The sequence below is a fragment of the Schistocerca nitens genome, chromosome 9 (assembly GCF_023898315.1).
Source record: "Schistocerca nitens isolate TAMUIC-IGC-003100 chromosome 9, iqSchNite1.1, whole genome shotgun sequence".
Classification (NCBI taxonomy): domain Eukaryota; kingdom Metazoa; phylum Arthropoda; class Insecta; order Orthoptera; family Acrididae; genus Schistocerca; species Schistocerca nitens.
Genome location: NC_064622.1, coordinates 157,033,842 through 157,054,702, shown reverse-complemented (window position 1 = coordinate 157,054,702; position 20,861 = coordinate 157,033,842). Strand labels below are relative to the sequence as shown.

Below are 20,861 nucleotides of genomic sequence, written 5' to 3'. Positions count from 1 at the left end.
GTAAGCAGTGAACACTACATTGGAGTTTTAAAACAATAACATTTTGTTACCACTCAGCAAGCATTGGAGGATAGACCAGGCATCATGTGGTTCATGCAAGATGGGGCTCAACCACAGCATATGGAATAGGTATCTTGCTTTCATGTTGAGTACTTCAGGAACAGTCATTGCATTGCACCTGAATTTATCCTTATTTGATCAGACTACTTGTGACTACTTTTTGTGGCACAGACTGAAAGGCACTGTCAATTGAAACACTCCCACCATACTTCATGAGCTTGAACTGTCGATCTGTGTGGCAACTAAATTGATTCCAATTGACATTACAAGATGTGATGGCAAAAATCATTTCAGAATGGAAACAAGTCTTGGTTACGAAGTTATCTAGTTATCTAATATTATTTAATATTGTTTCACCCTTTTGAGGCATCATTAGATTGTTGATAAAAAGAAGAAACCAATCAGCTACAAAGAAATAGTGGAGGGGGTGTGGTCCTATCTTGTAAGACTATCCAGGTAAAAAAGAACTAAAAGTAATAGCAACTGGCGTAAAAGTAGCTGAATATGTAGCCCATTCATGATAAAGCCATATAAAATGGAGAAAGAGTGTAAAAGTAACTGGATATGTAATTCATTGATCATAAAAATGTAGAATGTAAATTGGGCCTAGTTAAAAGAAAAGAAAACAGCCAGTATATCATCAACAAGGTGGCAGAAAAATTTCGACTGCATGTGTTGTGTTAGAGCACACCACCTGACTCCACCACAGCAGTAAAAAATAGGACCATGCTTACAAAATAATTGCGCTATGTGCTGCACACGGCACAATGTCCATTCAGCACATACACAGATATTACTGTGTCAGATAAAGATGCAAACAGTGAGTATAATGTGCCCAGGTGATGCACATGATTGGCATAAGGCACATTTACAAAAGAGAAAAACTACATAAATCTAATAAATTAAGATGAATATATGTAAACCATTGCAATCAAATGAAAGTGAAAGTATGTTAAGGTACTCCTATGCAAAGCAGAAAAAATAGGGAGAAATCATGAGATGAAGAAACAGTTAGTCAAAATATGTCACTGAAGCAGTCATATGAAGTAAAATAGCTGAATTTTAAAGTGGATGGGACAGCCTATGTGTACAAGATCAACAAGTGCAAACATCAAGGTATCAGGGTCAGGGGAAGGGGCAGTCATCAGCATTGCAAACTAGAGTTGAAGAGCTATTTTTGGTCATTAAAATAAAGAAATATAAGTTATGGCACATAAAACAGGAACCTATGGTAAAAGATCATAATAAGACCACTTGAAATCCCCTCTTTTTCCCTCACAACAAAATGAACGTAAGTTAAAAATAATGCTGTGGACATAAAATAAAAGGTATCATTCCAGCAACATACAAAACGCTATTAGCATTGTATCATAATATTCTTGATTTCAGCGTTTTACTTATTTTTTTCTGCTTTATATAGGGGTACCTTGCTGTACTTCTGGTTTCATGTGATTGCAATGGTTTGCATATATGCATCTTAATATTTATGTAGTTTTTGTGTTTAGTAAACGTTCCTTACACTGATCATACACACTGCCATGGCATGTCTTTTCATAAATTGTCTAACATAATAGTCACTATAATCTGTCTTGCTTGCATCTTGATCAGTCACAGTAATATTTGTTTGTGTGTGGGCCAAATGGAAATTGTGCTGCGTGTGGCTCATACCGTGTTTGTTTTGTAAGTGTGGCCCTATTTGATACAGCTATGGCAGAGTCAGCTGGTATGCTCAGAGTAATGTGATAGTTGTTGAAGTTTTTACGCCACCTTCTTGATAATGTAGTGGCAGCTTCCTTTTAACGAGGTCTACTTTATATTTTGTGTGTTTATATGATGGATGGGTTCCAGCTCCATTTAAGTAAGTGCTGTTACTTTTAGTTCATTGTGCTTGTGTAGTCGTACAAGACAAGACCGTGCCCATTTCACTGTTTGTTTCAAATTAATTGGCTTCTTGTTTTTATTGACAGTCTGTTTATGCCCTGAAAGTGTGACACACATTGATATTTAAATACTTTTCAACCAGGACTGTTTTCATTCTGAAATAATTTGAAACCAGTTGGTGTAGCAACCTGCCACAATGGAGTGGAAAAAGTTTGGCAAATTTCGTTTTTTTTTTTATGGCAGTAATCTAATGCAAATGATATATTGAGGACTGCAAGAGATGAAATTCAAAAACCTGAGAGCTTAAAGGTGGAAGATAGGATAATAATCAAGGCAGAGATTACTGAAAAACCACCATGAAAGACTTAATTTACTCTTATTAACTCTTTCAATTTTTTTTCAGTAATCTGTCTTCTTTATTGCACTGTCTTCCGCCTTTAAGCTCTCAGGTTTCAGATCTCAACCAGTGCAGCCCCCAACACTCAGCCTTCCTTTCCATCAATTTTGGTAATCCTCTCTTGACTCAGGGCTCTGGGCAACATTTCCCTAGCTCTTTCCATTCTGAAACCTTGCCAATCCTTTTCCCCTCATTCCTTCTCCTTCCCCTTTGATCCTTCGGCCAGGAGGAGCAGCCACTGGCCCAGAAGGCTTGCACATTTCTATAACTTTTATGTGTTTTCACAAGCCACTGGTTGGTGAGTAGATTTTTCATCTATGCAGTTACATCATAAATTAATAAATAGTAACATGAATTGCTGTCACATGTACACGTACCGTAAACTACAATTTGTGTTTGTTGTCAAAGTTTTTTGATATGTTGTAAGGTAGTTTCCCTATCCTAATAAGAGACAGATTTTGAGCAGATGTTGTGGAAAATGGACATTCGACAAAGAACAACACTTTACTCTTGCTGTAAGGCTCTAACAAATTGTCTAACATAATAGTCACTATAATCCTTCAAATAGTGATACTGATTCTTATGTGAGATAAATAATTTTATGCAATTCATTAAGAAAATGCAAAGTATTAATGTTCCATGTGCTGTGTATTCTAAGCTTGGAAGTTATGAAAATTTCTCACTTAGGTGATACTGCTGATGACAATGCGAGCAACAGACAGAAACCCTCTGTGCGAATACTTTCAGAAAGTGATGTGAAAGACTTCACAATTTATGATATTGTTTTACCACTACCTGGCCATGATGTAGTATACCCACAGAATGAAACAAAAGAATGGTTTGAAGAACTTCTCCAAGCAGATGGGCTGTCACCTGCCAAATTGAAACAGAGTGTGAGGTTTGTACATCATAATCTTAAATGCTTGATTTATTATAAATTTCTGAACAAGTAGTAGTAAACATAGTTATGCAACAATTTAATTACTTTGGAAATGATGTGTTTGTGCATGTGCTCTTGCTAAATCTGAGTCTGTGAGATTTGTTTGGATTGCTTTTCAACTGTGGATGACAGTCTGCATTTTGTATATAAGCTACTGTAGTTGTGAATGAGCAAATGTTGCAGGCAATGAAATACATTTACTGTAGTGGGGCGACACCTTTGTTACATGAAATCTAATTGAAATAATGTAGGCATGTTTCAGTTCAGATGCTGTGTGTGGCATTCTGTGTGAAATAAATATTGTCATTGTTTCACTCAGATATTGTTTACCTTCTGCCATCATCACACATTTTAGCCTTCCTTGCTGCTTGTCGTTGTCTTGCCTCCTTTTTCCCTATGCTGGATCATCATAATTCACATGTAACAACCATCTCTTAATTTCTATCTTTCTGATAGACCCTCCACCCTGCTAAATCACATTCGCAATTTGGATAATGAGAGCCTGCTTACATGTGCATACAAAATTCAGCTTGTATCTTGGTTTTACAAATTCGCAAAATGCTTTAAATATTAAATGTATCTGATTAATGTTACAAAAATGTAGATGGTAATAAAATGTTAAAAACATCTTTAATGTTTTATTGTTGGTGCACCTTAGTACAATATAATGTGTGTGTGTTGGGGGGGTTGACTTGACTGTAGTACCTCGACCTCGAGTGGCGGAACATTGTGTGGTGGATTTGTCAGGGCGGTGTTATGTGTGCTATCTTTGACTATTCTTGTTCCAATACATTCACATTTTTGTTTTGTTCCAGTCGTCCATATACTCCATACCACGGCCGTACGTGAAGTTATATTCCTCTTCACTTCATCGCCAGGCCGGTTGTTGCTCTAAGAGTGTGTCTCACTCCTTCCAGCTGCTGAATGAAGAGCAGCTCTTAAACTATAATCTCCTGTATTGTTTCTACTATGTACATCTGTTGTGAAGACTGATCCAAATAGTAGTGACTCATAAATTCATTCAGAGACATCAATCAATAGCCCGACTACATTGAACTTACTTAAGAGCCGAGTATTTACAGTCTTCTTTTGTCTTTAGTGTTTACTTTGTAGTATGCCCAATTTCTCGGATGTGTTCATGACACCTTCAAGAGGTGTCACCAAGACACAAATGTCCACAGCTAGCAAGTGCTGCTGCGCTCATCACAGTGCTCCTTGCCCCTGCTATGTTACTTCACAGCATATGCACCATGTGCAATATCACAGATCGGGATGCACAAAGGGCATTTTTCCCCACTCCGTAAAGTATTTGTAAGAGCCATGAGCACCCTCAGTGGATCATATCATTCTCACAAATAACTCACAGTACACTACAGATCCCACCACTGAGATGAAAGATGTTGGGCACTCTTTTTTAACACATTCGTTACAATTAAACGTAAGATATCTGGTACTATATTACAATCTGTTATCCATTTCATTTATTCTCAGTAAATATATGGAGTATTTCCTTGGCTCTTCGAGTTAGCACGAAAGATGGGTCTAGTAATTAACCATACCATGTTGTTAATGCCCGGTTGTTACACACTCAATAACATTAATTGTGCTTTTAGTGTATAAGTGTGTGAGATTTGTTTTCTTCATGTAAAATGAAATGCATTCAAATCTCAGTTACAAAATATCAGCATACTCAGAATGCAGATTACCAAACATTGGTTCTGTGGTAAAATTGTTTGCTGCTAACTAGTTTGGATTCCACTTCCAACATAGTTAACAACTGCGACTCGGCACGACTTCTCCAACTTTAATAACTGTTTTCAGCCCTTTCTATGAGAATGTACTGTACAACCATTCTTCCCTTCAGATGAAAATGCTACTAACCAAAGGAGTAGATAGCTCTGCTGGGTATATCTAGCCGCAGTTGTTATTTTTTCCTTAAATGCCCTGACCTGTCATAAGACAGCCTCTCTGTAGATCTGCCTACCCATTTCAACTCCCTCATCTCATCTAACACAGGGTAAAGTCACCATATAAAATTTGTCTGCACAGTACCTCAGTTTCATTTCTCGCATCCTGACAGATAGGGTTTACTTCACTTCTGGTGTCTCTTTACCTCATTTTTAAAGCATACCACACCATACCCTTTATTAAAAAAAAAAAAAAAAAAAAATATGTTTACCTACAATTTTGTTGATGTACGAAAACACATTGGTGTTAGTGTATAACTTTGGGTAACAATATTCCCATGTTCATTTCCTTTATTAGGATGATTTAGGTATGCTACTATGTATGTATTTAAAATTATTCCAAGCAACACATACAGATCACTTTATTATTAAAATACTGCAAGATGCAGTGGAACTTTGATTTTACATTCTTCAATTTTACGTTTTTTGTGATTCTACACCATAAATTCATAGCTCCTGTGAAAAACCAGTAGGATCAATGCTAAAAATTCAACTGATTTTAAATTTCTTCCTAGTAAGGTTTGCCTTGGTTTAGAGTTCTTACTGGGCCTCTCGCTTGACTTCATTCCTTTTTCTTCCTATTGACATTTGATGTGACTGAATGAGTTATAAGTGGCACAACAGACACAGTTCACATCAGAGGTGGTGGCGGAGTTAAGGGAATATTTCAGGCCATTGTGAAGAGGGAAGACGGGAGAGAGAAAATGCTGGCACAATCCGCATTGGTGTAGCCAACATGACTTGCAACATGTAGCTTCACCACACAATTATGATACAAATACTCCTAGGATGCAGCAGTAATGGAAAAACAAGACTGTCCCGCAATGTGTTCTGGATAAGCCGATACGTGATGTAGGAGCCCAGCCATCAGCTTTTCTTGTGCCACTTGGAACTCAGTCTCATATTTTTGCATGTGTTTCCGATGTACTGTATTCAGCAACAAAATCGATTTTCAACCTTTTAAATTCAAACACCGAGTCTCGAAGAATATGCTCAGTCATAATCAACGAAACGTTGCCCATTTCTGGCTAGTGAATTCTTAATGGCTGGCGATTTAAGTCACCCAATAGCCACCACAGCCACCACCCCACACTAACATATGTAAAATGAGTTTGCCTACAGGATGTGTGGCAAGGAGGAGTAGCCCTTCAGTGACAGTGGGGTGAAAGCATTGTGTGAAGTGCTGAAAATTACTTTTCATACAGGTAATGTGGTAAGACAGAGATTACACATGGAAGTAGAACAAAGGTTTTTCGATAGCACATTTTAAAGACTTTCGTGTTAAAATCTGACATGATGCAGTTCCAACAAGTACATACACACATACTTTGCACCACACGCACCAAACACTGTAGATCGTAAAGATTGGCAGCAGTGTTCGAAGGCATGAAGCGAAACTGTGGCACCTGAGCTTTCTTTCAAATTTACATTTTGCACAGTCTACAGAAATTCACTTAACTGACTTCTCATAAGCTTTTGACATAAATTGGGGAAGTAAACTCATGTTTTCATGTCTCATGTTTCTCTCATCAAGCCCAAAATATCACTTTTAACAGTAGTGAGCATATGAAGTGAAGTGTGGCTCATAAGAAAAACATTAAATAATAACAGCAATAGTGGCAAAGCATGCCATTAAGCAGATTTCCACATTTATGCATATTGTTTAACCACTTCCACATCTGTGAGATTTTAAGAACTGATGAAATCCATTACCACAAATTGTTGTAGAAACATTGTACTGTACATTTAATTTAGTTCAACTAGACAGATTTTATACAAAGTGTTGGAGAGGATTGCGATTTATCATCATATATGCCAGTTACATGTGTTTTTGCTCATATTTTGGGGGGTTTTAACATTTACCTTAATTCTGCCTTTTCCTCAGTTTTGCATTTTTTGAGTATGGACTGCATGGAAATATAAAATAGAGGTTTCACTGTATAAAGCAAGGACTGAAATTGCCATTTTCATGCTTCGAAAATTCAGTGGATTTTTATATTGGTGACAAAACCTGCTACGATAGTCGAGATAACTGTATTTTTGTCTCTCCATACTCAGGTACTTCATAAAACACGTCTTAATATATATTCAGGTGATTAACTGTCTTCTGACACGGATGGAATGTTATGTTGCTTAAATGTAACCTAATTTTTGTACCTGCCACTCCTATTCCTTGTGTAGCACCTTCTCTATTTAAAGTTGGTAACATAATGTTGTTCTGTTGATAGGGAATCTGTGATATCAATTTACTGATTTCTCGCTAAATGGCACTGCTTCTTCTGCTCGTTACGCTCATGTTAGCATGGTTAATTTCAGACTCTTGCGCTGCACGCATGGGCTTTCCCCTGTTATATTCCCCCCACAATGTATGAAGTACCTAACGTGCAGTATACTGACAAACACAATAAATGTATGGCATGAAAATTACGTCCATATGTACAAGTCCTACCAGTCATCCTGTTGCAACAGGTTGTGATCAAAACACTCAGAAAACAGAAGGGTTTAACCAATAGAAACTTATGAATATGGATAGAGGAAAAGATAGAACTGGTACACTTTGCAGTGAAGGAAGAAAGGAAAGTGGAGATTAGATTCATTAAGGTTGAAGGAAGGAAGAAAGAAGAAGATGGCTCCAAAACAGAATCCCTTACTACTCCCTACGCCAAGGAATTACCACATCTGCCAAAGCTATTTGTTGTGGCACTGGAGGGAGAAGTTGTTTAATATTTGCTAATGAACAGACTTATCACAACTTCACTGTTGCGGGCCCCAACAGTTAACCTTAGCAAATATCTGTTGTAAGTGTGGAAAGAAAGAGCCACAGGTGAAACAAGGGGAGGGTGGGTAGTAAACTGTCAGTCATCATCAGAAGTCTGTCTGTTTATTGTCATCACTATCAACTCACCATAAAGAACCTCTAGCATAAAGCAGTAGAAACCCTACCATTTTGTATTGTTCCTCATAAAAAAAGAAAGAAATCCCAAGTATGCGTAACAGGATATGTATACTGAGGTGACAAAAGTCATGGGAGAGCAATATGTACATATACAAGTGGCAGTAGTATCATGTACACATAATAGAAAAGGCCAGCGCATTGGCGGAGCTTTTATTTGTACTCTGGTGAATTTTGTGGAAATATTTCTGACCTTGAGTACGAAATGATAGTTGGAGCTAGATGCATGGGGCATTACATTTTGCAAATAATTTCGGAATTTGATATTCCAAGATCCAGAGTGTCAAGAGCGTGTCAAGAATACCAAATTTCAGGCATTATCCCTCACCACCGACAATGCAATGGCCAATGACCTTCATTTGACAACTGAAAGCATTTCTAACAGGCAAGCAACACTGCATGAAATAATCGCAGAAATCACTGTTAGACATACAACGAATGTATCCGCTAGGACATTGTGGTAAAATATGGCATTGATGAGTTATAGCAGCAGACGACCAAAGTGAGTGCCTTTGCTAAGAGCCTGACATCGCCTGTAGTGCTTCTCTTTGGCTCATTGCCATATCCGTTGGACCCTAGACAACTGCAAAACTGTGGCTCTGTCAGGTGAGTCCCGATTTCAGTTGGTAAGAGGTGATAGGGTTTGAATGTGGTACAGACACCACAAAGCCGTGGACCCAAATTGTCAACAAGGCACTGTACAAGCTGGTAGTGGCTCCATAATGGTGTGGACTGCTTTTACGTGAATGGATAGGGTCCACTGGTTATGTTCAGCTACTTGGAAACCATTTGCAGCCATTCATGGCTTTCATGTTCCTAAGTTGATGAATTTGACTAACATATTTTAACCCCTTAATTTGACAATTTTTTTCCAAATTATGTTCCAAAAAATGTTTTTATTAGTGAGTGACATTACAATGGATATGTAAAGACAGCTTTTGAAGCTCATTATTTTGAGTTTTGAAGATCACCAGTAATAAAATCCTGTGCACACTGATGCACTGGACTTTGACTAAATATCCTGAATCTTGAAGTCATTTTTTAGTTACATTGTAGCTGAGAAGTCTAAGCATTTGTTTCACAATGCTTTCCTGAGTACGTAAATCTTGGAAGAGCTGGCTGGAGCATAATTGATATATTTATCTCTTACCACTGGTGCAATGCTTTTCTGTGAAGATAAATCTTCGAAGAGCTGGCTGGAGTACAGTGGATGTATTTATCTGGTACCACTAGCGAGCACTTGTCACTCAACTAATGACTGTTGTCACTTTCAGTCTCTAATGAAGTAACATCACATTCTTCTTCACTTTCTGAGCCGATAAATTCAATGTCAAACTTGGTATCCTTCTTTGTAAGCATTGCCTAAACAAGATAGGAGTGTGCCTGAAAGCCCATCTTTAATTGTCGAGTATTCAAAGCTTAAAGACGATATCTAGTGACAACCACCTCAACCAAAACACAACAGCCAGCCTTCAAATGTAGTACCAGATGCTCTCTAGCAGCCAAACACAATGCTGAAACAGATATAAATGGGGTTTTATTTTTCTGAAGGTCTTTTCTTAGGTTGCCTGAGTGTACTCACCATTAAGTTTGTCAGAATAATGAAAACGAGACAACTCGGGTTTTGAAGTTGAGTGGTTAAGCAATGAAAGTCAAACTGCAGTAATTGGTCTTCTTTCTCTTCTTATTTAGCCACACATAATGTAAGAGTGTAAATATTTGAACCAGTTTAGCAAGTTACACTGATAAGTACTATTTCAAAAGTTCTCTGGTTGCAGACTACTGTATTTACTCGAATCTAAGCCGCACTTTTTTTCTGGTTTTTGTAATCCAAAAAACCGCCTGCGGCTTAGAATCGAGTGCAAAGCAAGCAGAAGTTCTGAAAAATGTTGGTAGGTGCCGCCACAACCAACTTCTGCCGTCAAATATATGTAGCGCTACACAGGCATGTTTTGCAGCACAATGATAAATACTGGCGCCAAAACCTCTGCGTCAGTAAATAAATTAAAAAAAGGTGGAAGACGAGCTTTTTTCCCCGCCCCGAGTTTCGACCACTGCATTTTCATACATTATCCAACGAAGTAAATACAAATTCCGTATTGTTCGTCTTCGAATGTAGCAGCATTTCAATGTACTACGAAAATCCGACTGGCAAGACTGTTTCGGATGTTTGTCAATATGGCCAACTCAACGTTATGAATCTTTTCCTGCCTGTGAGAAGAGATGGTTGCTAATAGGAACCTGATGAAATGTGAATCACATGCAGTATTATCTTCACCGTAAGAATAATACGAATATAAACATTTTGCCATGTATTCTTTCGTGTTTGCTGCTATCTCATTTAAATCCTGTCTGCCTAATAAACTATGAAACTAGAGTGAGACAACAGCAAATGCGGAAGAATATACATATCATGTCATGTTTATATCCGTATTGTTCTTATGCCTAATAGTGATACAGTAAAAAATGAAGCACGGCAATTTACTAGATTTTTAAATCTAAGATGACCCTAATTTCTGTGCAGAATGTAATGTACTAAAGAGGTGTCTGCAAAGATTTTCAAATGGAGAAAAATTTTCGCTAAACTCTTGTTCAGAACATCTTCTATCATACGCAGTCTATTATTTAGCTCTTGTTGATCACTATCAAAGAAAGCAGCAGTGTAAGTAACAACAAATAGCAGTCTCTTGCCATTGTTTCGCTAATGAGACGATTTCTCTCTCTTTTTTTTTTTTTTTTAATTGTAAGCGGCGGTAGCGCGCACAAAAGCAAGGCATGCCGCAAGTGGCAGCAGGCCGTATACACTCATTATCAGGATGTGACAAACAATGCATGACGCAGTGCAATAATGCATTTTCAGCTTAGAGTGACATAACACCTATAACAAAAAGAACGGCACTTATCAAAGAAAAATAAGCAATCAATTCAAACCAGACGAAGCACGTGAAAAAGGAAGGGGGTACCCGTATAAATACGGACGGAGTGCCTGACGCATAGCAATGGCTACCTGGTAAAGCTTTAAGCTTAAGACTCGAACCAAACTACTGTATCTGTATCGTCATTCATTTGACCTAAATTGTGTCTCATATTACAATGGACCAACTTTGTTTAGATTTGGAGGTGCGGCCTAAAACTTTTCTCTCCCCTTGAATTTCAAGTCTCAGATTTCAGGTGCGGCTTAGATTCAGGAAATTTCTTTTTCCCCTTGATTTCGAGTCTCATTTTTCATGTGCGGCTTAGATTCGAGTAAATACGGTAGCACACTAACTTGCGTAATTTGGGCATGGACTGTACATTTTGATACCGAAGTACAGACTGTCCACATTATATTAGCGTCATGATGTATTCTAATTACAAACAAGAGTGAGGAAAGTTTCTAACTTAAACATAGGGTAATTTTTTTGAGCAAGCTGTGTGTGTTGAATACTGAAGCCACTGAATGTATTAATTACCGTCAGTCGTCTGGTTATCTCTTAGCTCCTTCCTTATCTGAATCTGAGAAATACATTTCAGTTCTGAAAGTGTCACCTGCTACTTTGATAATGAGTCTGTCGATAACAGAATCCACGAAGCCAGCCAGGCCCAACATTTTCTCTTTTTCATTTATGACGAGCTGTTCTATATTCTGCTGTCGTTCGCCAGTGACACGTGAAAAAGCTGCATGCGTTAGTTCCATTATATCTGGCAGCTTAACAGTCTTGTTACTTTTTGGGCCAAATCCCACAACTTGGCTCCAGAACTCTCCAGATTAGTTCTGTTGGGTTCATATTGTAATTGTACAGAAGCAAATGTAAAACTGCAGCATTCGTATGTGCTCTATGCTGTGAAAATGATTGTTTTTCGTGTTTCTACGATACATATCTTCCTCTGTGGCATAAAACAATGGACATGGTCCAAATAAAGACGATTTTGTGTCTCATTTTTGCCTTAAAATTATTATGTTTTCTTAATTTAAGCAACTTTTCATGAACAGTCTTTTATAAAAACATCGATAATTAAGAATTTGTATTTGAAATGAAAACAGGAATTTTGCATCCAATATGTAATTAGAAACAAGAAGACATGCATTATTCATAAAAAAAATGATTTTTATGATAACGAGATGTAGGTATTTCTTATTGAACAACAGAAAAAAAGATACTGAATAGATTTGAACCAATGAATCATTAAGTGCATTTGGTTGCCATTCTATTATGCTGCCAACTGCGCTACTCGTGTGATGTGGATATACTTATCAACTGTATTACACGTAGTGGCTGGGAAAGCTTCAAAGATGATTATCTCCATAAATTTATGAAAAACAATAAGAACAGCCTATTTCTCGGCAATTTTTAACCTGATGATCTGCGAACAACATTCCTCCAGTTGTGATGATCAGGTAGAACATCTTACAGATGTTATCCTTATCGCTGCAGTACGTTACACTCTGCACACTTCCTCTTTATAATGCCGTCTTCTGGTCCCTTGTTGGACTGAGCAGAGATGCATTGCGTGCATGGAGATGTCTGTCTGTGTTTTTAACAGTTTTTCTACGATGGCAAACTGCATTCGTTATGAACAGGTGCATGCACTGTGTTATGTTCTTTGGGATAGCAGAAAAGCTAGCTGGGTTTCCTTTATTGGTTCTTTTAACAATTCCACTCCTCCTTCCATTGTGTCAGCCAACCTCCGATGGCTCTCTGGGACCAAGGTCCATTCCCTAACTTCTGGCCTGACAGTAGCATATGAACTCACAGTGGATCCTATTGCTATCTGCATCACCTTGGCCTGGTATTTTGTGGGGATTTAGAGCTCCACTCACTAATCTCCTGCTTTCCTCCATCGGAAACGAGTGGAGGCGGCTCGGCCGATACACTTCTCTTCTCAGGATCATGAGTGTTACAATGTCGCCTTTACAATGGCGGAGCTAGATCATGCTGTCACTTCATGCTGATCCTCTGCCCCAGGGGTGGGACATGTCCACATTCAGATGTTGCACAGCTTTTCTCTTGCGGACAAGAACTTCCACCGTCATACGTACTATCACATCTGGGTAGAGGGCATGTTTCCCAGGCACTGGCATGAAGCCACTGTCATGCCCATACCTAAGCCTGGTAAGGACAAACATCTTCCTTCTAGTTATCACCCCATTTCTCTCACCAGCTGTGTTTGCAAGGTGATGGAATGGATGATTCATGCCTGGCTGGTATGGTAGCTTGAGTCTCGGAGAAAGCCTACGACACCCGCTGGAGGATTGGTATTCTTTGTTTCTCTGCATGTGGGGCTCCTGTGGCCACATGGACCCGTTCCCTTCAGAAATTTTTAAAAGACAGAGTTTTCAAGGTATGTGTGGGTTCTGCCTTGTTGGACACCTTTATACAGGAAAACGGTGTGCCTCAGGATTCCGTCCTAAGGGTCGTCCTCTTTGTTATCACCATTAAACCTATTATGCTGTCTCTCCCGCCAGGCATCTCCAGCTCCCTTTTCGTTGATGATTTTGCAATCTATTGCAGTTCTCCATGGACTTGTCTCCTTGAGTGGTGTCTTTAGCAGTGTCTTGATCATCTCTGCTCGTGAAACCTCTACAGTGGCTTTCACTTTTCCGCTGACAAAACCATTTGTTTGAATTTTTAATGGTGCAGTTGGTTTCTTTCACCATCTTTACTTCTTGGGCATGTTGCTCTTCGGTTCATTGAAACTACGAAATTCCTGGGGCTTATGCTTGATAGGAAACTTCCTTGGTCCTCCCGTGTGTCTTAACTGGCTGTGTGCTGTATGTGGTCCCTCAGTGTCCTACGTGTCCTCAGAGGTTCTTCCTGGGGAGCAGATCAGACCACCCTCCTCCATTTGTACCCGTCCCTTGTCCATTCGAAACTAGACTATGGGTGTTATGTTTATGCTTCTGCACATCCATCCCTCTTACACTATCTTGGTACTATCCACCAATGTGGCATCCGTTTGGCCACTGGTGTCTCTTACACTAGCCCGATTGAGAGTCTGTATGCAGAAGCTGCCGAACTACAGTTGTCATTCTGCTGTGACTTCCTCCTCAGCAGGTACACATGCTGTTTGTCTGCCAGGTCTGACCACACATCCTATGCTTCCTTCTTCGATGACTCCTTTGATCGCCAGTATGGTGCGCATCCCTCTTCTTTTTTTACCTTGTGGAGTTCGCTTTTGCCTCTTGCTCCAGCAGCTTAACTTCACACTACCAGCCACATTCCCAGTGGGTGTGAACCCTTCACCACTTTGGCTTTGTGCGGTGGCCTGTGTCCACCTTGTCCTTCATTTGCTTCCTAAGGACACGACCCCTGCCTCACTATATCGCCATAAGTTTCACAACTTGCACACGGAACATTGCAATGGTAGCTCTGTGTACACTGATACCTCTTAGACTGACCATGGTGTTGGGTGTGCCTTCGTCATTGGCACCAACTATTTTCAGTATCGGCTTTTGGAGCACTGCGCAATATCAGCGTACACTGATACCTCTTAGACTGACCATGGTGTTGGGTGTGCCTTCGTCATTGGCACCAACTATTTTCAGTATCGGCTTTTGGAGCACTGCGCAATATTTGCAGCAGAGCTCTTCGCCCTGTATCAGGCCGCACAGTACATCCGGCAACGGAGGCTTTTCAATTGCAATATGTGCTCTGACTCTCGTTGTGCCCCTGAGAGCCTCTTTGTACTGTACACCATCTATCCCTTTATGCAATGCGTACAGGACAGCTGTTACTTGCTCACTTGTGGTGGAGCCACTCTGATGTTTACGTGGGTTCCTCGTCGTGTCAGTCTGACCGGAAACAAGGCTGCTGATGCTGCTGCCAAGGCTGCAGTCCTCATACTTCAGCCTGCTATTTCTTCCATTCCTTCTGATGGTCTCTGTGTTGCCGTCTGTCGACAGATGGTGTCACTTTGGCATCAGCACTGGTTCTCCTATCATGGGATCAAGCTCCGGGGAATTGAGCTTCTCCTAGCAGCTTGGACGACCACCTCTTGGCCCTCTCACCATGAGACCATTTTAGCTAGATTGTGTATTGGACACTGTCTTCCTAGCCGTCAACATTTGTTAAGTGGTGCTCCCCCACCATTTTGTGCTCATTCCCCTCAACCTTTGACGGTTCAGATTTCTTGGTAGAATGCCCTGTTTTTAACGACTTATGTTCTCATTTATGTTCGCCATCTGACTTATTGGCCATTTTAGTGAACGACACATGGGCTGTTGACTGAGTTTTAGTTTCTATCCATTGTAGCAATATGGCAAAAGACATTTAATCTTTAGTTCAGGACCTCTGTGGCGCATTTTATTGTCCATTCTCACAAGTCCCTGTTTTTAGCTGCCTTTCCTCTTGTAGATTGGGCTTAACATATGGTCAGTTTTTAACTCCTTTTTTGTCTTTATGTTCTCAGTTCTGACATGGGTGCATACGACACTCTTCGTTTTTGCACCCCAAAACAACACAAAAATACTCTCGCTAGTTTGAAAATCAAATGGTAAACATCTGAAATATGACTGTTTTTTAATGGACAGAAATTTTATTCAGGAGGCTATTGTAAAACATGTCTTATTACTTTGTGTTATTCAATCACCTTGTTATTCTTTGTTTTCCCCCTTCCAAGTTGTGAACTCTACGTCTAATGGATTTCTAGAATAGTTAGCAATGTCCATACTCTACTTACCTACTCCTCCCATCTCCTCTACATGAGCTAGTACTGCTGCAAAATAATTTAGTGGTTTTATTTAAATTTGTTTGATACACCAATAACATTTGAGGTACTTTACAAAATTTGTCAGTATACTTCCTTCGTTCTCAGAGATATTTCTGGCTGCATTATCATCAGGACACAAGAGACTGTGTAATGGAATTCATTAAGGCCTATAAAGGTGATTCCAAACAAGTTTCATTGGTGTATCACACAAGTAGCAGACATGTTCGTGGTTGTACGCTCAAATACCAAATCTTTCATCTTTGTTTTTCAGAGCTTATTCCGTGGGAGGTGCTTACAGACACATTGCAGTTCGTCCTACAAATGTGAGCTGGAAAATAATGCATTATTCAGATCCACAAACTACTCTGGTGCTTTCTGATCTTGAGGAAATGCAGAAAGTTACACCACCAGAAGATGAAAAAGGTATGTCAAAGTGGAATGTTGAATTCTATGTAGATGACACAACTATAAAATAATTATTACATGGAACAGAGTAAAGTGCAGGCAGTTTCTTTTGGTGGTATCTATTCTGACAAGTCAAGCAAGAAATCTAAAGTCACAGGTGCTACACAAATTGACAAATATATTTTTACAGGCAAAAACACAACACAGGACTTTAATAAATTCATTGTGGGAGATCATTTTCTTTGCAAGATGTGCACAGAGATCGTCAAAACTTGAGTTTGTACTTTATCCCACAATCAAAATTTGTTTTACCTAGTTTATACCTATTGCCTCGTGTTTCCATAGGTCTTCTGTCTCATCATTGTATTCTTTTCTATACGTTCATTACCAGTCAGTTTTTGCTTTGGTCAAGGAGTTGTCATTTGGCAGTCATTATTCATATGTCAAGGTGGAGTTCCTTCTATTTTCATAGTCCTGCCATACTGTTGTATTTTGGGGAGCTGAAATTCCGATACTGCCAAAGTTAAAGAAGAGAGAAGATAGGTTGAAAAAGGTTAGAAGGGAATAGCCTGTCACTTAGACCCCAGAATGACGGTGATTCACCAGTTGTCAGGGTGAAGGGAAACTAAGATCTTTTACTGATCCATATGGGTTGGCATAGAGGTCATTCTCGAACATTCCACAATAGGTGAATGTTGGTGTCATTGTACAGTGGGTTTATGGGGAGCTGTTACATGGGCTCATATGACACTGAATATTCTGTCACTTTGAGAGTTTTATCTCCGAAATAACACACTTGTTGTAGGATTAAGAACCATGAATTAATCTACTGCTCAATGTTCCAGAAAGGGGAAAAAAACTGTTTTAAATCGCTGCAAAGTATTAAACATACGTTAGATTAAATGAAAGGCAGGTCAGAAATTTTTACATTATCTGAGGCAAACACTTTGACTAAATGTGCATATACAGTTGTGCAAATTACAGTTCCCTCAAGAATTTCATACATGGGCCATGCAATGTCCAACTGTCCATGTTTCTAAGCTTCTCATCATTGTGGAAGCTATGTAACTGGCAATTGAGCAAAATACCTTTGTCTCTTTGTGATTCCATAGTACAGGAGTAGTAGTAAGTGGTGGTGTTGCTCGTGCGGTTAAAGGCGCTGCAGTATGGAACCGCAAGACCGCTACGGTCGCAGGTTCGAATCCTGCCTCGGGCATGGATGTTTGTGATGTCCTTAGGTTAGTTAGGTTTAAGTAGTTCTAAGTTCTAGGGGACTAATGACCTCAGCAGTTGAGTCCCATAGTGCTCAGAGCCATTTGAACCATTTGGTGGTGTTGGTGCTGCTGCTGCTGCTGCTGTTGTGGTCATCAGTCCAAAGACTGGTTTGATGCAGCTCTCCATGGTACTCTATCCCATGCAAGCCTCTTCACCTCCAGGTAACTACTGCAGCCTGCATCATTTGAATCTGCTTACTGTATTCATCTCTTGGTCTCACTCTGTGATTTTTACCCCTCACATTTCCCTCCAGTGCTACCTTGATATCTCAGAATGTGTCATACCAACTCATCCCTTCTTCTTCCCAGTTTGTGCCACAACTTTTTTCTCCCCAATTCTTTTCAGTAACTCCTCATTAGTTATATGACCTACTCCTCTAATCTTCAGCATTCTTCTGTAGCACCACATTTCAAAAGCTTTCTATTCTCTTCTTGTCTAAACTGTTTATCATCCATGTTTCACTTCCAACATGGCTACACTCCATACAAAAACTTTCAGAAAAGACTTCCTGACACTTAAATCTGTACTCAGTGTTAACAAATTTCTTCTCCAGAAATGCTTTTCTTACCTTTACCAGTGTACATTTTATATGCCCTCTACTTTGACCATCATGAGTTATTTTACTGTCCAAATAGCAAAACTATCTACTATTTTACGTGTCTCATTTCCTTATCAGACTGACTCAGCATCACCTTATGTAACCCGACTGCATTCCATTGTCCTTGTTTTGCATTTGTTGATGTTCATCTTATGTGCTCCTTTCAAGATACTGTTCATTCCATTCAACTGCTTTTCCAAGTCCTTTACTGTCTGACAGAATTACAATGTCGTCGACAAACCTCAAAGTTTTTATTTCTTCTCCATGGACTTTAATTCCTACTCCAGATTTTTCTTTTGTTTCCTTTTCTGTTGCTCAATGTGAAGATTGAATAACATCGGGGATATGCTACAATCATGTATCACTCCCTTCTCAACCACTGCTTTCCTTTCAAACCCGCCAAATCTTCGCCATCTGGCTTCTTTGGAAATTGTAAATAGTTTTTTGCTCCCTCTATTTTACCCCTGCTGCCTTTAGAATTTCCAGTCTACATTGTCAAAAGCTTTCTCATGTCTACAGGTTCTATAAACATAAGTTTGCCTTTCCTTAACCTATTTTCTGTGAGAAGTAGTAGGTCAGTATTGCCTCGCGTGTTTCTACATTCCTCCAGAATCCAAAATGATCTTCCTGGGGGTCGACTTTTGACAGTTTTCTCGTTCTTCTTCTCTAAAGGATTCCTGTTAGTATTTTGCAACCTTGACTTATTAAACTGATAGTTTGGTAATTTTCACACACGTCAGTACCTGCTTTCTTTGTAATTTAAATTACTACATTCTTCTTGAAGTCTGATGGTTTTCACATGTCTCGAACATCTTACTCGCCAGGTGGAAGAGTTTTGTCATGGTTGGCTCTCCAGACACTCTCAGTAGTTTGAATGGAACGTCATCTACTCCCAGGGCCTTGTTTCGACTTAGTTCTTCCAGAGCTCTTTTCCATTTCCATATATTAATATGCTGGAGTGCTTGAATTTACTTGTATAGGGAGGTGAAATGTGCTACCCACTCTTAAATTGAGTGATAACCGTAAGCATCATGGTTTGGGCACTGTGTGGATGAATCTTTAAGGGTTTCTAATGTCCCAAGCCTTATACTCCAGGATACAAACCCCATCGTAAAAGTGTCAGGTCATATTATAGCTAAACAGGCCTACAAATGGTTCACAGTTAACAATTTAAGCATTAATCCCACAAAGACTCATTATGTGATTGCAAACAAAAATGGAGTCCTACACCTACAAGGGGACATTAAAGATCTTACACTAAATGAATTACTCTGTGTAAAATTCCATGGGATTCAACTGCATAAAAACCTAAGATGAAGTCAGTACAAAGATAAGCATGAAGCACAGTTAAACATGTTTTGCCCATAGGAGTATCTGTCATTGTGTTGACCTAAAGACAAGGGGTATTACTTTGCATATTTTCACTCCCTGTTGCCATATGCAGCCATTTTATGGGGCAGTGTTCCCTATTTACTCCCTGACATTTTCTTCTGTTAGCAACAAAAATCAGTTTCAGCGGAACTGTGATATGGACAATCAAAACGAAAAAAGGAACAATATAATGAAAAGTATAGTTGCTACTCGCCATATAATAGAGATGCTTAGTCGCAGAAAGGCACAACAAAAAGACTGTCATACAATTAGCATCACACTTGCCCAAACGCAACTGACACACACACACGACCACAGTCTCTTGCAGTTGTGCCTTTCTGCGACTAAACCTCTTCGCTATATGGTGAGTAGCAACTATCATTTTCATTATATTGGTACATTCCATCATGGATTTTTCATTGTTCACAACAAAAATTAATTTTTGTGTAAACAGTGTATTCTCAGCCACCTTTCAGTTGGTCGGCAATGACAGTCGAGGTGTGCACCCTGCAGTCTTTCTCAAACAATTTTACAGAAACTATTTGGTAAAACAATTTCATTTTTGCTTTGCTGATAGCTTTATATGTCAGGTTCATGATGATGCGCCCAACATTTCATTAATGGTCATAGTTATTGTGATATTTATGTGAAAGTGAGACACTGCGAAATTCAGAAATGTGTGCAATGAAAAATATGGGTTGCTATGATTTTTGCGTTTGATGCATATTACATAATATGTTGTTGCAATTTAGCTAACATACTGAATTTTTCTTTAGACTTTGTTAGAGGTATCTATCTGTCACCAGTCCTAAGAAATTGATCTGATGTAGCACAATCATTTGTGATTGTGCCGCACCAGTGATAGAGTAAAATATCAACAACATTCCTCAAATTTCATAAACAGTTTCAGATATCAAAATTAGATTTTTGGCAAATGATAGCATGCAAAGAGGAGAGTATTTTACCATATTGTTATTGTATAAAACTTCATTATGTTCCATGTTATTCCAATAACTACTAACTTTTTTTGGTGGAAGAATGTAATTTTTAGGGCCATCAATAGCTGGTGAAACGAGAAATGCTATGGGATTTAGAACAACATGTGTGAAGACATTACAGGTTTTTTGTACAGGGGATGTCTTTTTTTCATAAGCTACTGACTTTATTTTTTTGCCCTGTTCCTCATTTAACAGACTTAATATACCACTTTTTCAGAATTCTCTCTCATCTTTGTCTGTACAACATGTTAGTGAAATGAGACATTGTAAACTCTGCTGTGTTTTGGCAGAACAAGAAAATTTTGTCATGGCAACCTGAGAAATGTG

At 39.1% G+C, this 20,861-nt stretch overlaps 1 protein-coding gene across 1 annotated transcript in view; it reads left to right on the top strand.

The window, feature by feature from the left end:
• The window catches only part of LOC126203787 (uncharacterized), a 140,850-nt gene that overhangs the window by 88,362 nt on the left and 31,627 nt on the right, over positions 1–20,861 (top strand). Inside the window, exons 10-11 of the mRNA XM_049938154.1 lie at positions 3,026–3,236; positions 16,159–16,310. Of these exons, the coding sequence (XP_049794111.1) occupies positions 3,026–3,236; positions 16,159–16,310 (363 nt within the window). The remainder of the gene's footprint in view (positions 1–3,025; positions 3,237–16,158; positions 16,311–20,861) is intronic.